Genomic DNA, 27,337 nt, shown 5'->3' with positions numbered 1-27,337 from the left:
ATTTTCGAGTCTGCAACAGGATTTTCTCAAGTTGCGTTTTATGAGAATTTGCAGGATTCCTCTGCCGGTAGGCGAAAGCATTGCCCTTTCCCAGTATGAGTGTGTGACCCCTTCCCTAGAGAAGCTTCAGCAACTGGAGTGGCTGCTTGTTGAGCTCAACAGCTGAGAAAACAGCAGAGCCCCGTGTACCAAATGCCCTGTGAGCTACAAACCTGACAAAACAGGCGGATTCCAGCCTCCCGGGGTTCACAGGTATGCCTTGGGCAGAATAAAATATGAACAAGCCCTTCCACTGCACCTTGATTGAAGAGAAGTGGTTATCTATGTGAAACACAGATTAAAAATAAAAGCTTTCCAGTGTCCTGTGTGTGTGCTGACTGCTAAACCTCAGGAATGTACGATGATAAGAGAAACGGGCAAGAGGAGATTTAATTGAATAAAAACTCCAGGCTGTGACAAGGGTGGGACAACACAAAGCAGTAATTAACAGCATACTTTTTTAAATGACGATGCAATTAATTGCATCCTGAGTGTAAGGGGAGGGAAGGGGAGGGGAGAAGCATTCTTCAGCCTAGAAACACTGCTCCATAAAGGGAACTTTGCACTTTCAAAAAAAACATCGATGTACAAAAGGCCCTGGTTATCATGACTTCAGCGAAGCCCATATCACCAACCCAAGAAAGAGGTTACTCGTGGCAGAGAAAGCTGACAAATGAATCAACCTTGTATTTCATTTTATTCTGCAACTTGTAACCATTTTATGCTCATCTTTGAGGGAGAGAGATCAGGGTAGACAACGAAATGGGCAGAAATTCAGGTTCCATTCATGCTTTGGGTTGAGGACTAGTCTCCCCTGAGGATGCTGGAGGCGGGGGTCCAGGAGCTGAGAGCCTCCCTGGCGTGGGCTCCCCAGCCTGTAGATGTTTACTAAAACTGCCATAGCGGGACTGGTAGCAGTCGGTCAGGGTGGTGTGGAGGCTAACCATAATCTGCTCAGGAAATGATTTTTCACAGCCACTGGGAGGCTCACTCGTGTGAGATGGCTGCTTGGACATAAAAGGAATGCCTCAGAGCAGTGACTCTTCCATGATTCGCACTGATCCTATTCCCTTCTCAGTCCTCCCCATCTGCCTACAGGTTTGAAGATGACAGCTGGACATGCATTTCAAGCTCACTTCTGGAAGGAACCCCTCGCACTAATTTCTGGGCTCCCTATGAGGCTGGAAAGTCAATGCCCCCTTCATAGTTACAGGACCCCCAGCACCTGCCCAATGATTGAGATGGCCATCTCGATGGGGTCATTCTAGAGTCAAGAAACAGAATGAAGTTCATGGCCTGTTGGAAGTCTTGTCACGACCTTGAGTTTCTTCTTCTCTCAAGAGAACATCCAGCCGCAAGGCCACTTGACTGGGAAGGCCTGTCAGTCACAAGACTTATCTTTACACCAATGACACATTAGCCCCTAGCCTAAAGCTCAGTACAGGGTGAATTCTCAGTTTATCTCCATTGTTTTAAGATGCAAACGTCTTTTGCCACAATATCCTGTTACCTCCTGCCCAATCTGGTCATTTTTAGGACTTAGGAGACACTACCCAAAGTTATATCAGCACAGAAACCTGATAACTTGGCTTAAAACAAGGGTTACTTTATTGAATCGCTGCTCCTAAAGCATGTGACACATGTAAAGAGTGAGACACAAGGTGTGTGAACAGTTTTTACGTTCTTGACCTGCCATTGTTGAAGGAAGCGCTTCTTCAGCAGACTTCGGCAGCAGTCCCACACACAGCTCTGGAAATTGGCATTTCACAGCCACAAACTGAAGTGAAAACCCACCCACACATCTACCAGGGCTATACAGACTGAGATGGAGCAAATCAATCTAGTTCTAGGGGGTTGGTGGGAAGGCCGCTATTAACTCAACAGAAATGGACGATTACAATACAGAATAGTTCAAACATTCTTTTTTCCTAAACTGAATTTGACCTATGGTAGAGATCTAAAGAAAAAAAAAATCCTTCACTACCACTGAAACAAACACTAAAGTCCTTTATAATCTATAGAACTAAAGTTTAAGATGAACATTGTCCTAGCATCTAGGGGGCTGAAATAGACTTAAGCTGACTTGGTTTTAATCAAGAAGGTACTGTTCATAAAAAGACTACACCTATTCCTTGGATTTCAAAATTTCCCATTCAGAAAAGAACATTTTATGTAGTTTTTTCTTTGATCTCTTTAGGCTAGGTATAACGCAGAAATCATTCCAGAACATATGTGCTTCCTTTTTTTTTTTTTACAAGAAGGTTATTTTTGAGAACAAAGATCTTGTTTTCAAACAAATATGGTCATTAACTGTGGCGCGCCAGAAAACATAGGGCATGTTCATTTCAACAGAATTATTCCTAAAGGAAGTGACTCAGTTCCCATGAGGAATCAAGACATGTTCAATTCACGAGGACTGAGAGAGAGGAGCCCTGCACGACCAGCTGAAGGTTCACAGATAGCTCGGAATGCTCCCAATTTCAACATGGGGCCAGGAGTCCACATCTCGGTTTATGTCACATCAGCAAAGAGCTTCTAAGAGTCGTAAGCAGTAGCCTTTGTAAAGGCTCTTCGCTGAAGCCCACTTAACAAAGTAGCCATTGCCCATCCCACTTCCCTCTCCTCCGGGGTTAGGGAGTTCAGTGGAGACACAAAATTTCAGAAACTCAAACCACCTCCCCCTCAAAGACGACTATGTTACACTGTATTTAATAGAACAAATGTCAGGGCTCTCCCCTCTTTTTTTTTTTTTTCCCTCTTCTTTTCTTCCTGACAGCAGATCCATAAAAAGTGAAAGAACCAGAAAAACATCACCTTGGGAGACAGAAAAGACTAAGACAGATCTGACCACACGACAATTGTCTCGGCCTTGACCTACACGGTGCAGCTAAGACTCTGGAGTGAGAGGCACTGCCCCTACCGCCGCTGCTGCACAACACTGTGTTTAGACGGTTGAACAAGTGCAAAAAGAACCCTGCTGAGTCTCGTTGGTGTGGCCCGGCCAGTGTGCAGCTCAGGGTGTCGGAGGTGGTCTTGGAGACGGGCACGAGCTCTCGCTGTCGAAGCTGGCGGCTCGGCCCTGCCACTGGGGAGAGGAGAAAAAGCCACTTACCCGTTGCCAAGGGAATGTACATTTCAACTTTTGAAGCTCATCCGGCCCATGCACTGAATTCACCTTTTCCCGGCTTTTCATAAGCTTTCGTGAATTTTGCTGTTAGCCATGCAAAGACGTAAGGAGACCAGCTTTCGAGCTTCTAGTTTGGAAGGCCTGATTTTTAGAAAAGACCTGCTGCAGAGATAATGAAAGCTTTCTCTAGCGTGTGGAATGCATGCGTGCAGGTGTGTGTGTGTGTGCACGTGCGTGCATGTGTGTTAGTTAATGAGGTGCTATGACTGGACCATATCTGAATGCTTCAGCCATTTTTCACGCTGAAAATCGGATTTTGTTAGCAGCGAAAGAGGCCGTCTGCAGAGTATGCCCTTACGGCCAAGATCCTGCAATCATGAATTCTTAGCAATTTGTCTGGGAGCTGTTCGTACAGCTAACGCCCTGATCTCGCTTCAGCGCTGGGCTCTCCTCTTCAGTCTGAGCGCTTCCCGGGGGCCTTCACACTCAACTTGTGAAGAGGTGGGAGGAGATGGCAGCCCCCTGCCCTTTCGGGCGCCTCCACCTTTCTTTTCCTCCCTCTCCTGTCTCACAGGCTGCCACCCCCTCAGCCCGACTCTAACCCCTCTGTGAAGATGGTGATGTAATGAGGTGTAATGGAGTGAGGAGAGGGCTGAGGGTGGATGACCCACGCTTGGGCCATCGAACCCTTCTTTACATTGAAAAGCAAGGCAGAGCTGGAGCCATGTTTTCTGGACAAGGATCTGACCCTGTGAATATTCCAGAGCCGTCTGGTGACTGTATAACTTCAAAGCAAGTCAGTGTCCACTGCTCACTCCATCCTTTCTGTGAGCAGAGGAGACGCAATACTCTCCTAGGTGCCTGCGGGACAAGGCTCCAGGGAGAGAAGTTAGGTACGTGGGTGAGATGGCCTTTCTGAACCTGAAGTGCAGCCCCTTTTGCATCTCATGGGTTTTTGGGGTCTCCATGTGGAGGGATGGGGCTGAGGAGAAGTGGACTACACCTCTGTGTTATGTGTAGGGGTAGGATGGGGAAGGACGCGGTCCCTTCTCCACCCCACACCTCACAACACAGCCCTTTCTAGACAGAGCCGAGCCACTTAAGGATTAGACCATCCCTTCCAGCATCTCCTGTGGGAACCCACAACGCGGAGGAGAGACCCAGAACTGCTGATTGCTTTCATGTTCCTGGCTCTTAGGAAAGCCTCTGTTACCTGTCCCCAGGCTCGTTCCTTCATGGTCCCTTAGTACCCACTGGGCAGGCCAACCTGAAGATCTTTACAAGTAATCAAAGGCTGGACAGGCAGGTATTGATGACCACCATAGCGTGACCTGGGCCTGAGCAATCTTAGCATGCGAAACCCGGAGGCAGGCCTGGGGGATCATCGAGGCTAGCTCTTTTGTTCTTGCAGATAAGAAAACCAAGACGCAGAGGAGTCAACGCACAGCTCTTTAGGAGCAGAGCCAGGATCTGAGGCCAGGTCTCCTAACTCCGTCCACACTCAGTGTTCCCTCCGCTCCATCCTGTGGCCACCTTTGCACCTGGCCACATCAGGAGAAGGAGACACACAATGGAATAAGAAACCTAACCTCTTTGGTGCCATACCAGGTACTTACTCCTAACTCCGGTGGCAGTCTCTCTGATTGCAGCATCCACGTGAGTGAAATCACAAGCGAGGGTTTCCCTGGTGAAATATTTTACATAAATAAATGCCTGGTTTTTGAGCCCACTGTGACTTCTGACTCAAGTGTTTCTTAACCAGAAGGTGACATAAGATGATTACTAATGCTTTCATTTAACAGATCTTCATTTTAGAGCTTCTGCTTTTTCTGTTACAACCTTTAATGTCGGTGAAAGGTACATTGTAATTACGGGCTTCTCCCCTGGGTAAGCATGCCTCTTAAACAACCCGACTGATAGGCCAGCTCAGAGGAGGAAAAAAAGAAAGGGCTACACAGAGTACATCTTTTTTCCTTTATATAATAGCTCAAAGAGAAGTCACACGGAGCATAATTGTTTATCCAGGACACATGAAGAAGGCACACTGGCTCCCCTGCCAGCCCCTGATTTTTCCTGTGAAGATAAACAGAGGGAGGAGATGGGGTTCCTGGACAACGGGAAGATGAATGGTTCCTGCAGGCTTATCATGGTGGCTCTGAAATAGCAATGAATTGGTCTCCGGGACACCAATGAGGATGATTATTCAAGGGCGGCTGTGGTCCAGTGAGATCTTTTATTGTTCTGAAATGTGTGACATTCCAACAGAGATATAAAATCTCTGGCAGATGATCTGAATTTGACCCTTCATAGTAAACCGCCTTGGAGAAGATCGCTGGTCAACGTGGGCTGTGTGTGTGGTGACAGCGACAGCACGTAGCATTGGGCAGGAGTGCTGAGAGGAAAGAGGCCACAGCCTCTGCTGGGGAAGGATGCTCACTGTGGCTTAATCAATTTTTATTCATGAAAAAACCCCAGCAGGGAAAAATACCTTTTCAGTTAATTTGTTCCTTCAACCTAATTTTAAAACTCCAAACAAACAAGCCAGTATGGTGCCCTCTGTTCTCGTTAATAAAAAAGAAATGAGGGCTTCTCTGGTGGCGCAGTGGTTGAGAGTCCACCTGCCGATGCAGGGGACACGGGTTCATGCCCCGGTCCAGGAAGATCCCACATGCCGCGGAGCGGCTGGGCCCGTGAGCCATGGCCGCTGAGCCTGCGCGTCCGGAGCCTGTGCTCCGCAACGGGAGAGGCCAGAACAGGGAGAGGCCCGCGTACCGCAAAAGAAAAAAAAAAAAAGAAATGATCTAGATATGATGCCATTTATCTTCCCAGGAGGGGGAGAATAAGAGTTTTGTATGTATTATACAAACGGGAGAAACAAGCTCCCAGAGCAAGGTTCTTACTCAGTGTCCAGAACAGGACCAGGAAGAAGGCAGGCGCTCTAAGGATGATTGAGATGATAAATGTTCAAGTACAATGCATCACATGAACACAAAGAGGGTGTACTTAATATTACCCTAGTGGTTTTGAGATGCATCTCTATACAGGTACTTAAACTGTGGATGCTAAAAAGTGCAGGTACACATTTTTACAAATTTGTACTGAAGAAATCCTAAGTTGCCAAGATGAATGTCATTTTCAGCTTCTTCACACAGAGAAATGATCAGCTGAGCAGAAAATGGAAGGCCAGGGAGTGGGGGAAGGGAAAGTCTCAGGAACTTGGTGTGCGAGGTCAAGAAAAAAGTAAACCCAAAGGATATGAATCAATTTATTCTCTTTCCGTTTTCCATATACTGTTACTTTCCCTTTTCTGTCTTATCAAATAGTCATTTTCAAGGGCTTGGTTCTACTTTATCTTTCTTTTGTAGTCTGGACCAGTGAGTTAGAGTTCTCAAAGCAACAGGACTTGAAATCAATTATTGGGCTTAATTAGGTGGTATTCGTCATGGGGAGCGATGCTGGGGCTGAGCCCCAGCCCCTCTGTGCTACCCTGCACCTCAGCCCCATCTCCAGCCACTGTTGGCTGGTTACTCCAGTCTGTGTGGCCAGACTAACCCGGTAACAGCAATGGATTATTGCAGCTTCAAGGTCAGAAAGGCGATGCAAGATGTGGGCTCACCTGCCACCTGTCGTCCTGTCATTTTGGGCCAGAGTTTCCTAGAAAAGCTGAGATGGGAGGAGCCCACCCCCCTCATTTTACCAACCAGGAAACTGAAGACCAGGTGGGGCAGTGAGGTGCCTGAGGCCCTGCAGCCCATCAGAGGCCTCTCAGCTCCCATTCCTTGCCCCTGCCCCACGCCATCCTGAACGTTTTAGTATACTTATTCTATCCTTAAATATCTGCAAAGGATTTTAAAAGGAGGGGTGCCACACCCCCTCTCTAGACTGAATCAGCCCTGCAGTCGGTGAGGTGCGGATGCCCACTGGCTGCCTCCTGTGTAGGTGCAGGCTGGTTGTGTGTACCTCACCCACACCCTGCGGAGAGGGCCTTCTGGAAGAAAGGGCAGCCCAGGAGCTGAGGGACGGGCCTCACTCATTAAAGCTCCACAGCTGTGGTAAAATCAAGGCAAACACCAGACAGAAATGTGAAGCCTCGCGCTGCTGGCCAGCGGGCTTGACCACCCTGAGAGGGAAGAGGAGATGGCGGATCCTCTGGGGTTGCTGCACACACCTTTTCTGTGTCACAGAACACGGGGCAGGGGTTACGCTGTTTTTAAGCTGAGGGGCCATGTGGCTTATTTTTTTATGAGTAGATTTTCCAATTTTTATACAACTCTCTAGACTCCCTGGCTGGAAACCTATTAAAATGAGTGAATGATCACCTGGCTTTCTAGGATATGGGTGGAAGTAATAAGATGAGGCTTAAAACTTGCTCGGCTACCCCCATGTCCCAAACCATTTAAGAAAAAGCCGGCCGGAGGACCACCAAGGTGATGAACGGCAGGATCTTCAACTGGTGCTGTTTGGTGGAGGTGGGGCAGACTTGTGTCACTGGAAGGAACACTTTCTTTGCAGCTGAGAGACCAATAACTAGCTCAAGATTATGCTGCAAGTTGGAAAGGCCCAGGGCTGGAGCCCAAGTCTCGGGACTCCCGGGCAGTGCTGTGTCCATTACGTCTCTGTTAGGATCCAGCTGGAAACTGGGCCACCTTGAAGCCACACTCTCTTCTCCAACAACGGGGAGAAGCAATGTTCACGAGGGTAGGATCCTCTCTCCGGCCAGCTCCATCCACGTGGCGAGAACTGCCCCAGGACTGTCTGGCTAGAGCCTCAGGGAACTTACTGCTTCGACAGGGGTAGAATTTCTTGCCAAGTTCTGATCTCACCCTCTTGGGGCTCTCTCTGAAAGGACTGACTTGGCTCAGGGACTTCATGGAAGCATTCCGGGCCTGGCACAGTGAGCTGCCGGGAAGGCTTCCTCCAAGTTTTTCTTTTCTGTTTTGAACTCAGTGTCACTTTCAATATACTCAACATCAAAGGCTTTTTGTCAAGCAGTTTCCCACCATCTTCCCCCGTTTCCTTTCTGCCTGTTACACCCTGGGTGAGAAGTGTGTATGCCCCCCCCCACCAGTGCCCCCCAAGGACCCACAAAGGCGAGGTCTCACGGCAGCCAACTGCCATTCTCCAGCCCACGCTGCCATGCAGCAAACATGCCAAGGGCCAAGCGTGACCTCACCCACCTCTCTGAAGGATTTCTTTACCTCCACCAAGGAGTGCCAGTGTGCGATGGGCTTCCGCGGGTATGCCAGCATCTCGTTCCAGTGGTCCCTGCCCAGGCCTTCGGCACTGATCCCCACACGACAGACTCCTATGATCTCGTTGTGGCCCACTCTAAGGGAGAAACAAAGGGCCCGGCATCGGTGACCAGACATGCTCTCAGAAAGGGGAGTCCCGCGGTCTCGGTCTCAGCCCCCCAGGTCTAACTCAGAATACTGAGCTCTGTAAACAGATGCTTGGCCGGCCCTCAGGGTGCCAGCGGCGGTGAAATACTGCCCAGCCTCCTTGGGTGGACATTGGACACAGACAGATGAGCAAAAGGTTCTCAACTTGTTTGGAATCTCAGGAATGGTGGGCAGATGGCCTGACTCTGGGGAGTGGGAGAGTTTAAGTCTCTTCCTTTATTTGACTCAGCGAGCACTTGAGACATTAGCGCTATTGGGAAATAAATCAACCTGCTCTGAGTACCATTTCTCCATACCTAGCTGCTGTGATGTGATTTATTCACTCAGTAAGAACATCAATCATCACTCATATTTGTTCACCCAGCATCTACTATGTCTGGGAACTTGTGCTAAAGATCCTGGATTGAGGCTTTACTGCATGTTTTTTTTCTCCTTCAGTGAAAGTGACACCTGGAGAGAAGGAGTCGCAGTGGCTGACGTAGTTGGAGAATGTGTTTGAGCCAGCCTTGACGGAGAGGCAGGATTTGGAAAGTGGTGGAGAAGAAACACATACAAGGTGGGGGAAATCAAGTTGGATGGATATGCTGGGTCCAGATCTGGAAGGTCTCGAGAGTCCAGGGGAAGAGCTTGTCCAGACAGCAGGAGCTACTGATGGTTCTTGAGAGGGGCAGGCCCAGGAACAAAGTGGTCTTTTAGGAAGGTGTGCCTTGGTATGTTGGCTGGGTTGAGGCAGGAAGTGATGGAGGCAGGGGTCAGCTAGGAGGGCTGCACAGACATCCCCAAGTGGGAGTGGTAGCAGCAGTGGAAGTGGAGAGGACGGGGGGAGGGGGGTGGGCGGGATTCTAGAGGACAGATGCCAGATGGAGGAATGGGAATAGTCGGGGGTGAATTCAGGGAAATTGATGGGTGGGGCAGCCCCTGATGGAAATGAGCCCATTGGGAAGTGAAGCTTGAGCTTCTACTTTGGCGGGGAATCCATGCTTTTCCTCAAACTCCTGTGCCCTCCTTGGGTGGGGCCAGATTTGAGACCAATGAGTGTCTGAGCCATGAACCACAAGGTCCAAGGTCAGAGAGCCCTGTGCTGCACTGAGGTGGGGACGAGGGGCAGGGAATCGTGGCCCTCAGGGACCTGTACCTACCTATCATAATCCATGACCGAGATGAGCAGACTGACTTGATCCATGTTCTCCGGGGGAATGTCAAAGATGATGGCCTCGTTGTAGACGGGGTTGAGGGTGTTCTTCTTTATGGTGGTTTTCTTCTTCTTCAGTCTCCGCCCGTCACAAAGCAGGGACACTTTGACGTATGGATCTGTGCCAATGGGGGCAGTGAGAAGGGAAGGGAGCCTGTTAAACAGATGTCCTTAAACATCATGTGCAGCAGAAGGATGGAAACCCCAGACCTACTGTTATTCTCAGATGGTATCAGTGGGTTGTTAAAATAATTAAACCACCTTGTATTTATGTAGCACACCTGTCTCTGCAGATGCTCTGTGCTTAATAAACACAGAGTCTTTGGTGACCTCAGGCTTCTTAGCAGAGTGCTTAATGGACTTCCACTAATGGGGAAGCTGGCCCCACATCAGACAGGATACTCGCCCGTGGGTATGCAGTTCACTAAAGCTCAACTCTATGGTTGGCTGGCCGGCTCCAAAGGGTGGGGAAGCTAAACAAAGGCACTCTGTTCCTTTCACCTACTTGCAGCCTTTTCTCTGGGGGGTCTTGTCAGCATTATTAACCAAAGCATAAAGTGGGTAAAAATAGAATCGATGACACCCAAGGAGTAGCAATGAGACAGAGTAAATGAACAGCGACAGTCACGATGCTTGTCCGGTCCTCCCTACCTGAGGACAGGATTATGGGTCTCATTGTCCCATCAAGCTCATTTCCATCTGGCATCAGGGAGGGGGTAGGAGCCCTGCTCTCTGCCTCCCCGGAAGCTGTTTCCTGCCCACTCTGGGCAGTGGAGGAGGAGGGGGCCGTGGCCGGGGGACTGAGTGAGGCAGCCTCCTGGGACTCAGGGTGGCCGGCTGCCATTTCATCTCTCAGTGGGATCTTGGAATCTCTCCAGCCCTCGAGGAGATGTCTTTTTACTGACCTCCCACGCGCCTCCCATCCTTGTCTCTTCTTTAGTTTTCTGAATGGGTATTTCATGGTCAGTTTCCTACCCTGAAATTTTCTGCTCATCCAAGTGAAGTGACACCGATTGTATCTCATCGCTCAGGTGTCTCAGTCACCGTCATAACTGTTATTTATGCTGCACAACTCAAGAAACGGGAGGGCAACACACAGGTAATAACAGCTTTTGAGACACTGATGTGCTGAGACACCTGCTTGCCCAGAAGCCAGGGCTCCTGTGACTCTGTCAGGAGGTGCGGACCAAGCAGCCGCTCCCAGCTCCTCATTCACAGGCGTATGGCTCTATCTCCTGGGCACCCAAGTACCCAACGAGGCGCTCATGCTCCCTGGGGAATTGTTCAGGTGGCAGAAGAGGTGCACAGCTTTGGGGAAGCTACAGAGACCTGTGACATGGGATCAGAAACTCAAGCCTTAAAGGCAGTTTTGTAGATGCCCACATGTGCTACGGACTCACCAACGTGACAGCAGCAGCTGTGCCTTAGCCATGGGGGCACTTGGGTTTATGGGGTACCTGGGGAGACCATGAGGTGTTTAATCACCCTGCTGTCTCTGACGACCCATTTGCAAGGGTTCTCTCTCAGGAGGACGTTCAGTAAAAAGGAAGGAGGAGTTCCTAGAACTGCTGTGAGATAGCTTTCTCGTGTCCGCGGGCTCCATTCTCTATGGATACGCCCCGGACCGTGTTGAGGTCCAAGCAGATGGGTGGGATAGCTACCTCCGAGACCTGTTGTTAACTTGGCAACCTCTATGCTCCTGAAGTGTGAACACTGCCTTGGAAAGCGTCTTCAGGCTTGAGGCTGCCCAAGTGCTGCCTCATCCCCTGCCATGCCTATTTCCACACACACCCACAGCGGAGCAAACCTCCATGTCGCCAGGCTTGGAAAGATGTGACAGAGCCACCTGTCCCACGGGCCACTAGGCAAATGCCTGATGACTAGCTGGGAGATTCTCAGCTTCCTTCCCCACCTCTATTCACTCGTATGAGGCGTATCTAATTTATAAAATTCAGTGGGTGTTTCCCTTGAAGGAACCCATACTCTCACCATCAACAAGAGGCTAAGCAGAGAGAGGACTCTTCCTTAGGGTGTTTGCTCTAGGGCAGAAGCCTGTGCTTCTAATGGAGTGCTGGCTCCAGACGACCTCTGAGGCCCTTTCCTCTCCAGCAGCCAATGATGTTTATGCAGCTGAGGGAGGGGGCACAACCACCAGCAGTGTGTTTCAGCCTCCTTGTCATGAGGGCCATCATAATTCAGCATGCAGTATGTGTCAGGCACCACGCTAAGAGATTTACACATATCATGTCAGTTAAACTTCATGTCAACCCTATAAAATATTCGTCATCCCCCTCTTATACATAGGGAAATTGAGGTTTGAGAGATTAAGAAACTTGCCTAAGATTTCAACTTAGCTCTGACTCCAAAGTTTACATTTGTAACCATTAGACTCAAAGCAGTACGGACCAGATGTGGCAGAGATGGGTGTGTTCACTCACTCACCATCCCTTTGGGGTATACTGATCCTTATTATTATTTTGTATTATTTTTTATTGTCATGGTTCTAGTGGATAGGCTTAAAGAATTGATTCACGACTAGTTTAGATCGAGGAGAATAGGAAGATCCTTGGTTTTAGGGGTCAACATCATATGAATCAAGAACAGGCAAGAATCAAGAACATCCACTTCCTAGTTTAGTCCAACATCAAAGCAGTCCGGGCTGAAGGCAACCTCAAACTTATCCTCCAAAACAGGAGATCTAGCTTGAGAAGCCCCTGGCAGGTGTGTCCCCACAAAGTTCTTTAGCCTATAAATTCATTCATTCATTCATCCTTCAATACATACTTATTCAATGCGTAGTGTGTTCCATGAACTGTCCCAGACACTTGCTTACCTCAGTGAACAAAATAGAAATCCCTAGCAAAAAGAGGACCCCTGAATTTTCAGAATCAAGCTGAGATTTAATACCAGATTCCAAACCCAGGTAGAAAAGAGAGGCAATCATGAGAGGGAGGTTAGAACTTAGCGTGAGAAAAGTCTCTCACCCCCAACCCTCTGATGTGGAACAGCCTTTACGATTACCTTGGCGGCTTCGCTGTAAGCTCTCTCTCTAGCACATCAATTTAATTACACCAGAGGAGATAGTGTGGGGACTTGGGTAGCAAAATCCTATTTCCTTCAGCAGTCTTGAGCGTCCTCAGTGAATTTCTGTCCCTGCACACACTTATTTTGATATTAAAATGCAATCTACGTTGGTTGTATTTTTGGAGGAAGCCAGCTTGCTGCTGCCTAAGAGCTTTGCACGTGTCGGAAGAGGTTCTTTAAGCTCCTCACCACATCCTGATGTGTGGTGGTAGCTTCAGTGGAAAGAGGCGTCAGGGCAGGTGCTAGAGGCATTGGGTCAGGCGCTATCTGGGGCAGCTTTTGGCCTGGAAGGTATGAGTGTTGCAGAGAGACAGTGCGGGCTGGGAGCAGAGGCTCTGAGGGATTCAAAGCCACCACAGATATACCTTACTTCAGCATTTCTTGACCACCCTTCCCTGAAACCTCATATTTCAAGGCCTAATATCTCATCTTCTTCCAAATGCACCAGGTTGGGCCTGGGCCCAGATGTTTTCAGCTAGACCAGTCACCTCTTTATGGCAACTGTGATTACACTAAGGAAATAATTAATGAGTAAAAGGAAAACTCTTCCATATACTCCCAGCCAAGTTCAGAGGCACCTGTGGAGTGGATTTATATCGCTAACTGGGATCTCCAGAAGAGCCTCTTGGGTAGGGGTCTAGGGAAACAAACCAAGCCTTTCCCCGCATTTGCTACTAAGTGCAGCCCAGGCGGTTCTACGTGCCGGCTCTCCGGGACGCTCTACCCCATCCCTTGGGCTAATTTGAGCCGACACGGGGAAGGAGGCTCCTGGGACTCCTCTGTTCTATCAAAACTCAAAAACCTTCTCTGACAATGACTTGCAGAATCGTGGAAAAGGGTCAAACCTCTGACGCCGGGTCCAGCCTGCAGGCTCTGAGGCTGCATCCAAACCAGCATCTCCTCGGTTACTAGAACAGGACTTCTTTCTCCTGCTGAACCTAGCAGCTCTCCTGGTGCTGAGACAGAGGCCCAGAGCCCTGCAGGAAAACCTCAAATACAAGCGCACTCTGCTTTTCAGCGCCTCTGTTCCTTTGACTCAGTCTGCAGGGCTGCCATCGCTGCGTGGACCTACAAACACTTAAGACACTCAAACTTGACATAACCCTTGGAAGTCCTGAGGCCTCACGCAAACTAGAAAGATGTTCCTTAATTTTTTTTCACCTATTTATTTGCTGCTTCTTCTCTCCATCCTCAAAGAGAAAGAATGATAGTAATAGCCAATATCTACTGACTGCTTGTCATGTATCTGGCACCTTTCTAAGCATTTACTTGAATTAACTCGTTTATCCTTAAAGCAACCTGTGTACGTTTTTTTTTTTTTTGTTTTTGTTTTTTCCCAGATCAGGAAACCAAAGCATTACACCACAAGGAAGGGGCAGAACTGGAATTCAAAGCCAGACCATTTGCCTGCAGGGCTGTGCTCCTGTTCGAAGAATACTGACAATTCTTCCCCCTTCTCTCTGAACATCTTTCCACATCCTAATATCTAGGCTGCTGGCAGGCCACTTGGCGAGCACTCGGGTAGGAGAGGTACCTGAGTAGCCTGTGATGTCCATCGCCTTGAGGTTCCGACATTTGATCACAGTGAGGGTGAGCCTGCCTGCTGTGGGCAGGTAGCAGAGGGAGAACATGATCTCTCCCAAATCCACGCTTTCCTGCAAAGAAGCAGACAAGAGGGCAGATGAGGGGCACACAGCTCCAGTGCAGCTGCAGGGCCGCTCCAGAGCCCAGGAGAAGGCTCTCTGAGGGAGAGCGCTATGTCTTTAAGGCCTGACGTTCTGGCCTCTATGCTGAGAGTAACTGGGTATAAAAGGCAATGATAACAACGCTGGGTCTTCAGCAGAATTTGTCCCCTTCAGTATTCCTTCTGAGCTCTGATCAGACTCTGGTCCTTGTCCTCCCCCTCCTGCTTTGGCCTCACCTGCCCTACCTATGCCCTTTGGCTGCAGCCTCCAGACCACCAGGCCTTTTGGGGCCCAGCCCTATTCTCCAACTTACCCTTCTCAGTCACTGGACCCCTTGACTCCCCACCCTGCCTGGCCTGGGGTCATGACAGTATTCTGTACAAGACCCACTCTGGCCATCAGGGGTCCCCTCTCCCCACATATCTGGTTCTAGCTCTCAGCTCAGTCATTCTTTGTGAGTCCCTCTGCTTTGGCAGCTTCCTTGCCTCTCCTGAAACACATCTAGCACTCCAACTTCCAGGCTTCAGTGTGGAAGCACAGGGAACCAGGACCTGCCCAGGATATGGTGTTGACCAAGAAGACGTACACGCGTCATTCCAAGTTTGTGCCAGGGCTTGGATCCGCTTTGTCCTTAAATGTGGTCATGCTTCAGAAGTGAACCCAGCATGGAGCCCACACGCTGCTGCCTCTCCTGCCCCTAGAATCGTCATGACCAGGGATCCCAATCCTAGGAAGTTTCTGAGCAACAGGGAATAGGAAAATGTCAAAGATGGTAAGCGTGTCCAGCTGTTGAATTAAACAGCACCCCGCTGGACTGCCTTCTCTTCCTGTGCCACGCCTGGTGGAGGAGGGTGCTGTCACTGCAAAACCTCTCCCTCGGGCTCTGAGGCTGACGTGGGGCTCCAAGACATGGAGGTGTTTCCCCTCTTAAATCTCCCAGACCCAGGGTAGAAGAAGAGGAGGTCGGGGTTTGGGCTGGCTCTGATTTCAGATGCAGATATCCATTTGTTCACTCATTAAGTCAGTCAACAGGTAGTAATTGAGCACCTGCTATGTGCCAGGTGTCGCTCTGGGTACTGGAGATATGGAAAAGAACAAAATAGACAAAAATCGCTGCTCTAACGGAGCTTACATTTTAATAGAACAAAGGACAAGAAAGATGGTAAGTAAGTTGGTAAAAAGGATCAAGGAGAAAAAAATAAGGCAGGGAAACAGGATATGAAATGCTCATGGGTGAGGCTATAGTTGTTGAAATTTTAGACAGGGTAGCCGGGGAGGCCTCCTGGAGGAGGTGACTTTTGAGAAAGAGCGCAGTCAAGGGTGGCTCCAAGGTTCTTGTCCCTTCTCCTCACAAAGAAACACCCTCTACTGGGGACTCCAAGAGACCCCTGATACTTGGCCTCACCTGGAGAATAACCCGCCACCCCTTCCAGAGCCTGTGGTCTCAATGCTCTCCCCTAGGTGGCACTGATACCCACCCTTTCCCTAGCACAGGATTTGTCCTTTTTTAACCCAGTGGTGAATCAAATCCCAGGAGTAGCAGGTGAATCCTCCCGGCTCCCTGGGTGAAGAGGTGGAGGGGGCGGGGGTATTGGGGGTGGATGTGAGGGGTGGAAGGGTGGTGTCTGGCTGGGGCAGAGCTGGACACAGCGTAGAGAGAGCTACCCCCACCCCCCCACCCCAGCACAAGAGCCAAGACCAACACCCACGAGCTCCTGTGCCCCACGAAGCTCTTCTGTGACGGGCAGCTCCACCTCTGAGGCTCACAGCCACCGTGCAAGGCAGGGTGCATTGCCATTATTCCCTCCATCTCACAGAGAAGAATTCAGTGTTTAAACTTGGGTGTAAAGTCCTGACCAGGCCTGCGTGGCTGGTGGGAGACACAGCTGGACTCCGACCCTTAGGAGAGCAACGCCCTCCCAGCCCACCTAGGGAGCACCTCAAGGTAACCCTGGCTCCTCTAGACCTTAGACCACAACTTCACCTGTTCTTCTGTTTGTATTTGCTGAGAACCTGCTGGAGGCACCATGTTTAGTGGGGTGTAACCAATTAAAAGAAGGCACCAGGATCTCCCTCTCCCTCAGGGAGACACAGGAAGTGGCCCATGACAGGTGCTGTGGGTGTATGACTGTCCCCTCACGCAGCAGGGGTCGGGTCAGCAGTGCACCTGGCTGAATGTTCCATCTCTGGCGGGGGCACCGAGGTACAAGGAGGCCTCCAGCTCCCTTTATTTCCTTGTAACTCTCCAATCCTGCCCAGACTCAGAGAAACCCTTTCAGACTCAATAACAGGAATAAGAACCAAGGTTATTGCATGCGTACCAGGCGCCAAATCCTTTACTAAATTATCTCCGTCGAGTCGCACCACAGCCCCGTGAGGTAGGTGATCTTAGTATCCCTACTGCACACAGGAGGAAATGACTATTTGGTGAAGTTAAGCCTTTCCTAGGCCAGCGCGGCTGCTCGCACGCTCTCAGTGGCTCCCCTTGTTCGGCTCCTGGAGTCAAGGCCCATCTTCCCAGCTTGCATTCCGAACCCTCAACAACTGGGTCCTGTCTTCCCTCCTCACCTGATTATTTCTCTCTGTTCCTCTATGCCAACCCTCTGCTCCAACTGGCTGGTATATCTTTGGTCCCTTTGGCCAACATGCCTTCTCCTCTTATCTTTGCTTGGACAATCCCATGCCTCTTGTAGGGCCCAGGGCCATGTCCCTCACAGGGACCCTCGCCCAGGGTCCAGCCCACACAGAGCATATCTCCCCTACACCCCTGCAGCACTTTCTGTCCCTGAGCTGCTCACACGTGTTACGGAGTCCCTGCCTCGCTGCAGCTGGGCCCTCCCATGCCATCCAGGGACTGGAGGCCCCTTAGGGGCAGGGGCTTTGCTTTACACCTGCTGGGCTTCAGGGGTGCCCGATAGTACAAGAGGAGCTACACACACGCCCGGATCACGTTAGGGCCCTGGTGAGGCATCTGGAAGCTCCTAGGGCCCCCCTGTGAGGGAGGTGAACAAAAGGCTGCTGTCACCCTTTCCCCACACGGCTACTCCGGAGGCTTCGAAGGCTGTCTTGTCGCAGGAGTCTGAGCTGATTGGTTTGTGAGCTCGGGAGACTTGCCTGGGGATGTGGGAGATCCCTCAGGGTGAACGGAATCATCGGGGGTGCTATGGGCTGCCCTCAAGGACGGCTCCCTCTAGGGAGAGCACCAACCCAGCGGGCCCCCTCCTTTTGTGGTAGAACTGTGGCAGCTGGGGGGCACTCGTGGTGCTGAGTCTGCAGCCAGGTTTGGAACCCCCACCCCCATCCTGGTCCCTGCACTGAATAGTGAGCTCCACCCTCCATCGTTGGGCCCGGACAGGCAAAGGGAGTGAGCCGATATCCCCCTACGACTTGGACGCAGAGAGGAAACTGGGGCCGGGGGGCCCGAAGCCCAGTCCAGGACCTTCTGCTGTGGGTGACTGGGCCTCGCTGGACCTGATGCCAAGATAGCTGCTCTTGGCTCCGTGGATCAAGGGGGGTGTAATTCCCCTGCACACGTAGGCAGGAGAGGACGGGTTATTGGATAAAGGAAAATAAATGGGTTACTTTTGAGTAAATAGATGGAGCTAAGCAAACAGAGTCAGCGTCTCCTGGTCGCCACCTTCCTCTCTGCAAAGCCAGGCCCAGCTTGACCCCATGGGCGGCCTTCCTGGGTTCTCTCAGCACCACCCCCTTTCTCAGGGGGTTTCAGCCCCAGATTCTGTGCACCTTGCCAGCCTTTTATCCTCATTAGGGATGTTTGAGACTTTGGCTTTAATAAAACCAGGGGTGACCAGGGGCCGCAGAACAGCCAGCGTCTTATTGCTTTCATCTTCACCCTCTGTCAGGGGAGGCCGCCATAGGGCCCCTGGCTGGTAATGAGCTCCCTGGTGCTGGGGAGGTCACTGCTGTCCAGAAAGCAGCAGAATCCAAGTTGCCCCTCTCGACTGCTAACCCAGGGGCTGACGGCGTGGGTCTGAGCCCAGTAGCAGCTGGTAAGCGTCTTGGCTAATGCTTGCAGGGGGTAGGCCTTCAGCCAGGATGTCGGCTCCTGGAGCAGTCTGTCCTTACGTGCATACAGCCTGTCCAGCTACATTGTCGCCCGTTATGGTAGCACTCTCCCCTGGCTGCAGTATCCAGGCGTCTGGGCAGGAAGATTTGTAAAGGCCCATCTATTGCACCACACTGCCCTTGCTGTCCCCAGCTGCCCATCTGCAACAGCTCATTAAAGCACTTCTCTCTCCTTGATGCACTCACACAGCCGTAGGCATAGAAAAAAAATTCCTATCCGTGGACTGTCCCGGAAAGAGCAGTGAACCACAAGTCACTGCTTGTGGAGGCGTTAGTCCCTCCACCACTCACTAGTCCAGAGATGTCGGGCTCATCATTTCACATCTCTGGGTTTCGGTCTGTAAAAATGAGGGCGTTGCACTAGATGTTGTAGCCTTAAGGTCCCTGCCAGCCATAAAAACCAAGCATTCAAACTGGAAAATCCATTGTCAGGCATCATCAATTGAGATGGCCCACGGATGCTTAACTGGTGCCTGTTTATTACCCACCTCAAGGTATCTAGCAACTTTGTTTTGAAATTCAAAGACACTCATTCCTTCTGTTCCTAATGCCCCCCAAGTGTTTTCTGTTCTTCTCCAGGGCTAGCCTTCCTCCTCCTACATAGGCAATGAGCGGCGTCAATGTCTCAGCATCCCTCTCGGGAATCCAGGCTGAGCGAAACAAGAAGGATGCTTCCCCATCTCTTAGAGAACACTTCTAGTCTCTTAATCATTAAGTGGCTTGCCTGAATTTCCCATCAACAGCAGAGAAGCATCCGCTACACTTTCAGAAAAGCCACAGGAGAGTAAAAGGATCTCTGAAGCACTAGGCAGAAAGTGCTGTTAAGTTACCCTGGGGCTGGGGGGCTGGAAGAGAGATGGGGTGGAAGCAAGTTTGCCTCCAATGGGTAAAGAAATGGCCAGTGAGCCTCTGTGTAGGCCTGGGGCTTGGAAGCGGGGTTAGAGGTGAATCAGATGTGGAGGCTGGATGCCGGGACTGCTCCCACAGCCCCCCAGACCTCTTCAGAGCCCACACCACGACCGTAACCTTTACCTTGATTGTGGGGTTATATGATGAATGCTGTGTCCTCATTAGATGGTGCGTTCTTTGGGAGCAGGGATAGGGTTTGGTGTTACTCATCATCAACCCCCACGTCTAGGCCAGGGCCTGATTCACAGTAAGAGCTCAGGAAATACTGGCTTGATGAAGGAATGGTTGAACCTATGGATTTGGGGTCAGGCCGATCTGGGTCCAGGTTCCAGCTCTGACATTTATGAGGAGTGCGGCTTACTTTAATCCTCTCACGGTCTTGGTTTTCCAATCTGTGAAATGGGGCTAATAACAGTATCTACCTCTTAGGACTGTTAAGATTAAATGAGGTAATTTGTGTAAAGCGCTTAGCATAGCGCCTGGCACAGAGTAAGCGCTCAGGAAGCATCAGCTGCTATTATAATTATTATAACTATAATGACTATTGTTATCAAGAGTTCACAGTCTTGGTGCAGGGGCAGGGGAGAGAAAGGCACGTGGGTAAGCAGTGGTATCTGGCTTGATCAGTGAGCACTGTAAGAGAAGTGTGGACAGATGTAGGAGGTAGAGGAGGGAAGAATAAACTCTAAGAGGGATTTCAGGGTAGGCTTCCCAGAGGGGGTGATGCTTGGTAGGATCCGGTGAGGTGAGTGAAAGGAGCTGACGGCAGAAGAAACAAGCAAGCACATTCCAGGCAGGGGGTGCATAAAGACACAGGGGGCAGGCGCGGAGGTCCCACGTGGCTAGAGGGCAACATGGACGCAGGGTGGGCAACAGGAGCCCAGACAAGGCTGTGAACGGGGCAGGGCCCACACCTAGCAGCTTGCCCTTGACCCTGCAGGTATCTTCTGCCCCATTTCCCTCTCAGCCCACCGCACCACCCTCCACCCAGACCGCCACACCAGAGACCATCTTCACGTGTGTCATTCATTCGTCACCCGCTTGCTAAAGGTTCCCAAATACGGGGAGACAGTAGTGGTGAGACAGACGGAGTCGCAGCCCTCCAGGATCTTATATTCTGGAGGAGGGAGACAAAAATAAAGTAAGCAAGAGAGTATCCAAAGGCGCTGGGTGAACCAGGGCTGGGACAGAGGGTAGCGAATGGTGGGGTGGGGGTGGGGCAGCTTAGACAGAGGGGTCGGGAAGCCGGTCGGACCTGAGGGGGTGGGGAGGTGGCCTGCCAGGAGGGAACAGTGAGGACCACCACGGGAGTGGCTGACAGGCACTGTGCTGGGGAGCCCCGGGTTAGGGAGACAGGCCCAGGTTTCAGAGGCCCTGAAAGATGTTTGCATTTTCTCCCCTCTGAAAAGCAGGACCTCAGCAGGCTTGCAGAAAATGAATGGCCGGGGGAAGAGTGGATGCCAGAAGGATCCCAGCTTCCTTGCCCTCCTGCAGCCTCCACACCCAGTCAGTTACCCCGCCATGCTGTTCTGCCACCTAAGGGTCCGCAGACTCCGAGGCCCTCTCTTCCCCTCCCGCCTGCACTGCCTTAGCTCTGACCTGCACCAACTCTTGCCTGGACCTCCCAGCTTTCTGACTCCCTCCCCCCGACCCCTCTGATCTATCCTCCTTGCTATAAACAGGGGGTCGTTCTCCTGCTCAGAATCCTTCAGTGGCTCCCCATTCCATACCTGTTTTGTAACTGGAAAACTCTTCTTCGAATGAAACATTGTTAGAAGTCCAAATATATACAACGGATGAAAAGTGGCTTAGAGACAAAGCACCCAGAGCTCCTACCTTCAACCCCTCCCTGGAGCTTCCAGGAGTCAGCTTGAAAACCCCTTACCCACAGCATCACGGGGCACTCAGGTTTCTTCATGATTTGGCCCTTGCCTTTCTTGCCAACCATTCTGGTCCAGGTGCCCTATTATGGGCTGTCCTGTCCTAAGTGCTCATACGTACCGAGCCATATAAATTTCACAAAAGCCTACGGTTATCTGCATTTTCTCCGTGGGGACCCTGATGTGCAGTGAGGCTGTGCCTCTGGCCCAGCCCACAGCTACTACATGGCAGAGCTAGGATGTGACCCCAGGCAGCCAGGCTCGAGAGCCCCCAGTTTCAGGCACTACAGCATCTTGCCTCTCTGTAACTGCCCCTCCCAAACCCTCCAGGTTCTTTTGTACCTTCGTGTCTTCACCCTGTTCTTTCCACTGCCTGAAATAACCTCTCCCTCCCTCTGACTGTCCTGGACAACACTCCTCTTTCCAGCCCAGCTGTCCTGTTCCCTCCTCTTGGGTCACCTCCTCTCACTCCTCTGGTCTGACTTGGGGTGTCTCCCATGGCCCCTGGGTCTAATGGCCTAGGGGACAGGAGTTACAAACGCCTTGAAGCCCGGCAAGGCACATCTGGGAAGAAATCAGCAGGATCTGGTGACCCACTGGCCGAAGGGGATGCAGTGGAGGAGGGTGGAGACTGGCACCTCGGCTGCCCCGTGCCCGCATGGCTGAATCAACTCTCTGCTGGGGGAGGGGAGCGGAGGGGGGGTGCTTCTCCCCGGGTGCCAGAAGAGGGCTCCGGCTGTGAGCCCCGGGCTGTTCCCTGCTCCCCCTCGGGCCTGGGCTTGCAGGGCTGGGGAGAATGCCCAGCGCTGGGGGTGGCCGGGGTAGAAGGGTGGGCTGTGTTTGCTGTGCTGCCTGGGCTCCCTGCTGGGAGCTGGGGCAGCTTCTATTTCTTCTGACTTCCATGCCTGCTTTTTCTCTCAAGTGTTTTCTGCCCCAAGGGCATTGCAACGTTATGAATAAATGATCTAGCGGAATGGAGGCGCATTAAACGAACTCCATACACTCCGGCTGCAGCCTGTGTTGTGGAAACTGAAAGCCTGGGACCCGGCCCGGCCCATGGAGAAGGAGGCCCTCCGGCTCACAGGGAGCGGGGAGGTGAGGGAGACCCTCGCGGTGGGGTTTGGTCCCGGGGGACCCCTTGAGACACTACAGCACATCAGTGGGAGACAAATGTTTCTCTCTCTGAACATCTTCAGGGAAACAGATGGTTTTATTTAGGAAACTTTTTCACAGCCTCTCCTTCATGAACCTGCCCTTGAAAAGAGGTTTAGCATTTCACACGCACCATTACTTTTGGGCAAATATCCATGAGTCAGAATCACACTGGGATGTACAGATCTCTTCCTAATGACTTTAAAAAAAAAAAGTGGGTAGAGAGGGAGAGGAGCTATGAGGGGCTGGAAGGAGTCTGAGGAGAGCAGAGTTTGGGGAAGTTCTAGAAGAGATGGAGGCAATGCCTGGTCAAGTGGAAAAGTCTGCACCATGGGTGCTTTTGTCTGTGAGAGGCCAGGGTCGAGGACTTCATCTCCTCTCTGGTCCATCCACGGGCATCTTCACTAATGACAGAGAGGAGTTAATGGCACGTTAATGAACTTAATGATGAGAATCTGTCTTCATTTCTTGCCTCAAGTCGTCCTGCTGCGTGGCTGTCAAGCAACTGTGTCAGTTTCCTCCGGGCAGCTCAGCGGTGAGTGATCTGCTCTCTGCCCGAGCAGGGCTGTGGCCGCAGGGCTCTCAGCAGGAGGGAAGCTGCCCTGGTCCCAGTGGGGCAAGTCTCCTGGGACAGCGGAGGAACATTTCTGCAAACAGGGGCCCCGGGGATGCCAACAGGCAGGGCTTTGGTGCCAGACGAGGGCACGTGCTTGAACCACCAGTGATGGGGGCTTTAGCTTCTTCATATCTTTGCCGACCTGAAGGTTGAGGTTTTCACCTGTCTCCAGATGCTCCAGACCTCTGGGTCTTGCTGTGATGAGGCTGTTCTCCGAAGACCCTCTTTGCAGCCTTTCATGGAGTTGCCCACGCTGCTCTTAGAGCATTCTCTTCGTTCAGTTCTCCTCCCACCTCTGCAGCTACCTTCCAGTCCCTGCTGGATCCTCCTCCCGTCCCTACCGCTAAGCAGGGGGTTCTAAACGCTCATTCTCTCCTCACTCACCCACAACGTTAACACCCATCTCCATGCTCGTGACCCCCGAATTTATGGCGCCTTCACCGACCTCTCCTCTAGACTCCAGCCTCGTATGTCCACCATGACATCCCATCCTGGATATCTCACAGAAATTCAAACTTCTCAGATGCTCAGGGTGAACGCTGAGCTGCTCCTGTTTACATTTTCCTCTTGTTTTCTCCAACTCAGGAAATGGGCCCTCCATCCATCCAGTTTCTCCGGGCAGAAACAAGACCTCGTCATTGATGCCTGCCCGCCTTGCTCCTTTGCATTTAGTTCAATACCAAGCCCTGTCAATTCTTTCTCAATTCAATCTTGAGTCTACCCAGTGCCACACCGAGGGCAAAATCCCCTCTCACTTGCTCACATGCCACAGCCTCCTAACAGGCCCGCTGCTTCCCTTTGTTCTCCTGCCCCACTTTCCGTACAGCAGCCAGAAAGCACTTCCAAAACTGTAAGATGGACCACGTCACTCCTCTGTTTGAAACCCTCCAGTGGCTTCCCCCTGTGGTAGAATAAAAGCCAAAAAACCCTTCCCAAGACGTACAGGGGCCTACATGATCAGGGCCCAACGCTTCCCCCTCCCCCTGCCTCAGCCCTTCTCACTACGCATTAGCCCCTCAGGCTCTTTCAGCTCCTCAACTGTGCCCCCGGGACTTTGCACATTCATCTCCCTCTGCTTGATCATTCTTTTCACAACTCTTCACATGGCAGGTGTCCTCTCATCCTTCAGGCCGCTTCCTCCAAAGCCACAGCCCCTGCTCCAGACTGCGTGTTCCCAAAGGACAGGGACTGGATCTGTTTTAGCAGGACTAGGGCAGAGTAAACCAAAGTGCCCAGGGTGCAAAAGCAAAGGCGGTGGAGGCCCTCACTCTCAGCTTCACTCACGCATGCCTCCAGGAGCGAATGCTTCCATACATTCTGCCCTCTCGGTGCCTTGCTTACCTTACCCTGGTCCCTGTCCCGTATTTTACTCACCACGATATTCCCGGGACTGAGCACAGTGCCTGGTAAATAAATAACACAGGCTCACCAATATTTGTTGAATGAATGAGCAACTCAGCTTCGTGAGGTGCACCTGGTTAGAAGGCGGTGAAAAGGACGGGTGTGGGCCCTCGCATAACCTCAGCCTTGGGTCTGTCCGGCAGTGTCCATGTGGGTGACAGCTCAGGGTGGAGCCTCGTAAGTTGTTGCTCAGGGTGTGGTCTGGAGGTCTCCTGAGTTGGACTCACTTGGGGAGGTGTGGACTTGACTCCTGAGCTGCGCCCCAGGTCTACAGAGTCAGGATCTCTGAGGGTGGGACCTATGTGTGCGAATGATTGACAGGCTTCCCAGGTGATTCTTCCATATGCTCGGTTTGTAACGTAAGGCCAACGAGGAGATTCCGAGGCTGCCCTGGACAAGACCCTATTAGAGCCTCTGTGGCATGGAGTATGACGAAAGTCCTTCAATATCAGTGTTGCCAAGCAAAAGTTAGGATCATAGAAGGGCCTCTTCTCCTTTTTTAGGTGCAAAGTTCCGATGGATCAAAGCCACGCTGGTCCACCTGGAGCGCTTGCTCCCCGTCACCCTCCACTTTTTCCCTACGCGCCTCAGGCACGCCGCAGAGCTGAGTTTTGGCAAGAAGGGGCCTCACCCAAATTTAGGTGGTTTAAGAAAACTGGATGGCGCTCTAGAAAGGTCTGACACAGCAGCAGAACTTGGAACTTGCCAGAAATGCAAATGATTGGGCCCACCCTCACAGGGGGTGGGACCTGGCACTCCATATTTTAACAAGCCCTGTAGGGAAGTCTTAGGGGCTGAGTTAGAAGTACCTCGCGGTACTTAGAAGAACCAATTGACCACGCACACTCTGGCCGGGATCTTGACATTGCTTCCACTTTGTCTCCTTATTTTCGTGATCAAAGCCAAAGTCAAGAGAGAAGGGGACTGACAGATATGCAGCATCTGCTTGTTTGCAGGGACCATGCTGGGTACTTATCATACTGTACTTAATTCATTTCGTTCATACAACATTCCTGGCAGGAACCCACAATTATTGCCATATTGAGGATCACAGAAGTTAAGTAATCACCTAGGGTCTCAGAGTGATAGACCAGGTCTGGATCTGGACTCCCGTCTGCTGACTCTGAGGCCTTGTTCTCCTCCTTCATGCCACCCAGCCTCCTCTGGAACTGTGCTCCACTCCACCTACCTTCTGCTCCTGGTTATTGAGGATCAGGTGGGCTAAGGACACGTGCGGGTTTTTTTTTTTCTTTAATAAATTTATTTGTTTATTTTTGGCTGCGTTGGGTCTTTGTTGCTGCGTGCAGGCTTTCTCTAGTTGCGGCGAGCAGGGGCTATTCTGTTGCGGTGTGCGGACTTCTCATCTCGGTGGCTTCTCTTGTTGAGGAGCACGGGCTCTAGGCGCACGGGCTTCAGTAGTTGTGGCATGTGGTCTCCGTAGTTGTGGCTCACAGGCTCTAGAGCGCAGGCTCTGTAGTTGTGGTGCATGGGCCCAGCTGCTCCGTGGCATGTGAGATCTTCCCGGACCAGGGCTTGAACCTGTGTGCCCTGCATTGGCAGGGGGATTCTTAACCACTGCACCACCAGGGAAGTCCCTCCCATGTGGGTTTTGAAAGCAAAATTTTTCAGTATTCTGGAAGCAAGAAGCGCTAAAGAGGAAGGCTCTGAGACTCAGAGTCATTGCTTCTCTCTGGCTGCCCCAGTCTGCTTCCTCTTGAAAGGGGACCAGTGTGTGATGTGAGGGGACCCATCTCCTGCTCACTTCAACCAGCCAGTGCCGGCATCCTCAGTCAGCCGTTCCTCATGAAATGCACCTATATGTCATCATCTCACCCAGTGCTAAGTTGCTCCAGTGGACACTGCCTCATGCAAGAAGATTGGGAAAGGAGGAAGCCAGGCCAGCAGTGGAAGGACCCTCTGCTCTCTCTGCACGGATTTTCCCACCTGAACTTCTCTGGGGTGCAGACACCAGGTCTGGGAGGAGGAAACCCTTCATGAAGAAATTTTGGGCAGGTAAAGTGTTTCCCTCTGTGTCCTGCAGAGTTGGAGTTATTTTCCTCACTTTTGTTTTCCGGCTTCCTCAGGTCTTAAGGTGGGGCGAGGGGATGGTCTGCAGGCCCTGTGGGCCTCCTGGGAGAGTCGCAAGCATCATATCTTGGGATTCACTCCCTTGGGGTGGGGTCTTTGTGGATCAGAGCAAGACAGCTCCGCATGCCACTAGGCAGCAAGAGACCACGAGTGACTGGTCGACTCATCCAATCCTAGCTTCCAAGCAGGACCACATTAAACTCAACAAATGAGGCCTTTTTTAACGACATCTCACTCACACCTTTCGCAGTGTTCCATCATCCTGGAACTCAGGAAATTCTCCTTGACGTGCAACCCAGTGCCTCCCAGGTTACTCACACCCTTCCCTCCTAGTTCCCACCTGCTGTTTCATCATAACGCAGACATTATGCCTTCACAGTCTTGAAGACAGTATCCGTTTTGACTGCCTTCCCTTCTCCAAAGCTGGGAAGTCCAGTGTCCTTGGCCTTCTCAAGTTTCCAGGCATTTCAGTGGCCCTCATCCAGACCCACAATAGTCATCAACAAAGAACTCTCAGCTGGGAGGTTGGTGGGAAGCTGAGGTCTCGGCTCTTCATCTAACCAGAGGGGAGGGCATCACAGTTCTGCTACAAAACAGCCCCAGTGGGGGATGCGTGGGGTTTGGGGCAGAACCCAGGGTTCAAATCCCTACTCTACTCCATTCCAGCTGCATAACCGTG

At 51.4% G+C, this 27,337-nt stretch overlaps 1 protein-coding gene across 4 annotated transcripts in view; it reads right to left on the bottom strand.

Moving 5' to 3' along the window:
• Positions 1-3,052: 3,052 nt before the first annotated feature.
• SYT6 (synaptotagmin 6) overlaps positions 3,053-27,337 on the bottom strand; it is a gene marked incomplete at both ends in the record, with an annotated part of 57,687 nt that continues 33,402 nt past the window's right edge. For 2 of the 4 annotated variants that reach the window (XM_082832461.1, XM_082832463.1), the window contains 4 exons: positions 3,053-3,124; positions 8,344-8,494; positions 9,705-9,876; positions 14,376-14,496. In XM_082832461.1, coding sequence (XP_082688587.1) covers positions 3,053-3,124; positions 8,344-8,494; positions 9,705-9,876; positions 14,376-14,496 — 516 coding nt within the window. Of the gene's footprint in view, positions 3,125-4,832; positions 4,851-8,343; positions 8,495-9,704; positions 9,877-14,375; positions 14,497-27,337 lie in introns of those variants that run through there. The other 2 variants (XM_082832464.1, XM_082832462.1) reach the window with 2 other exon arrangements.

The sequence above is a fragment of the Leucopleurus acutus genome (assembly GCF_964270905.1).
Source record: "Leucopleurus acutus genome assembly, chromosome: 2".
NCBI lineage: Eukaryota > Metazoa > Chordata > Mammalia > Artiodactyla > Delphinidae > Leucopleurus > Leucopleurus acutus.
Note: the sequence above shows the minus strand (reverse complement) of the source record. Positions and strands in the feature narration are given on the sequence as shown.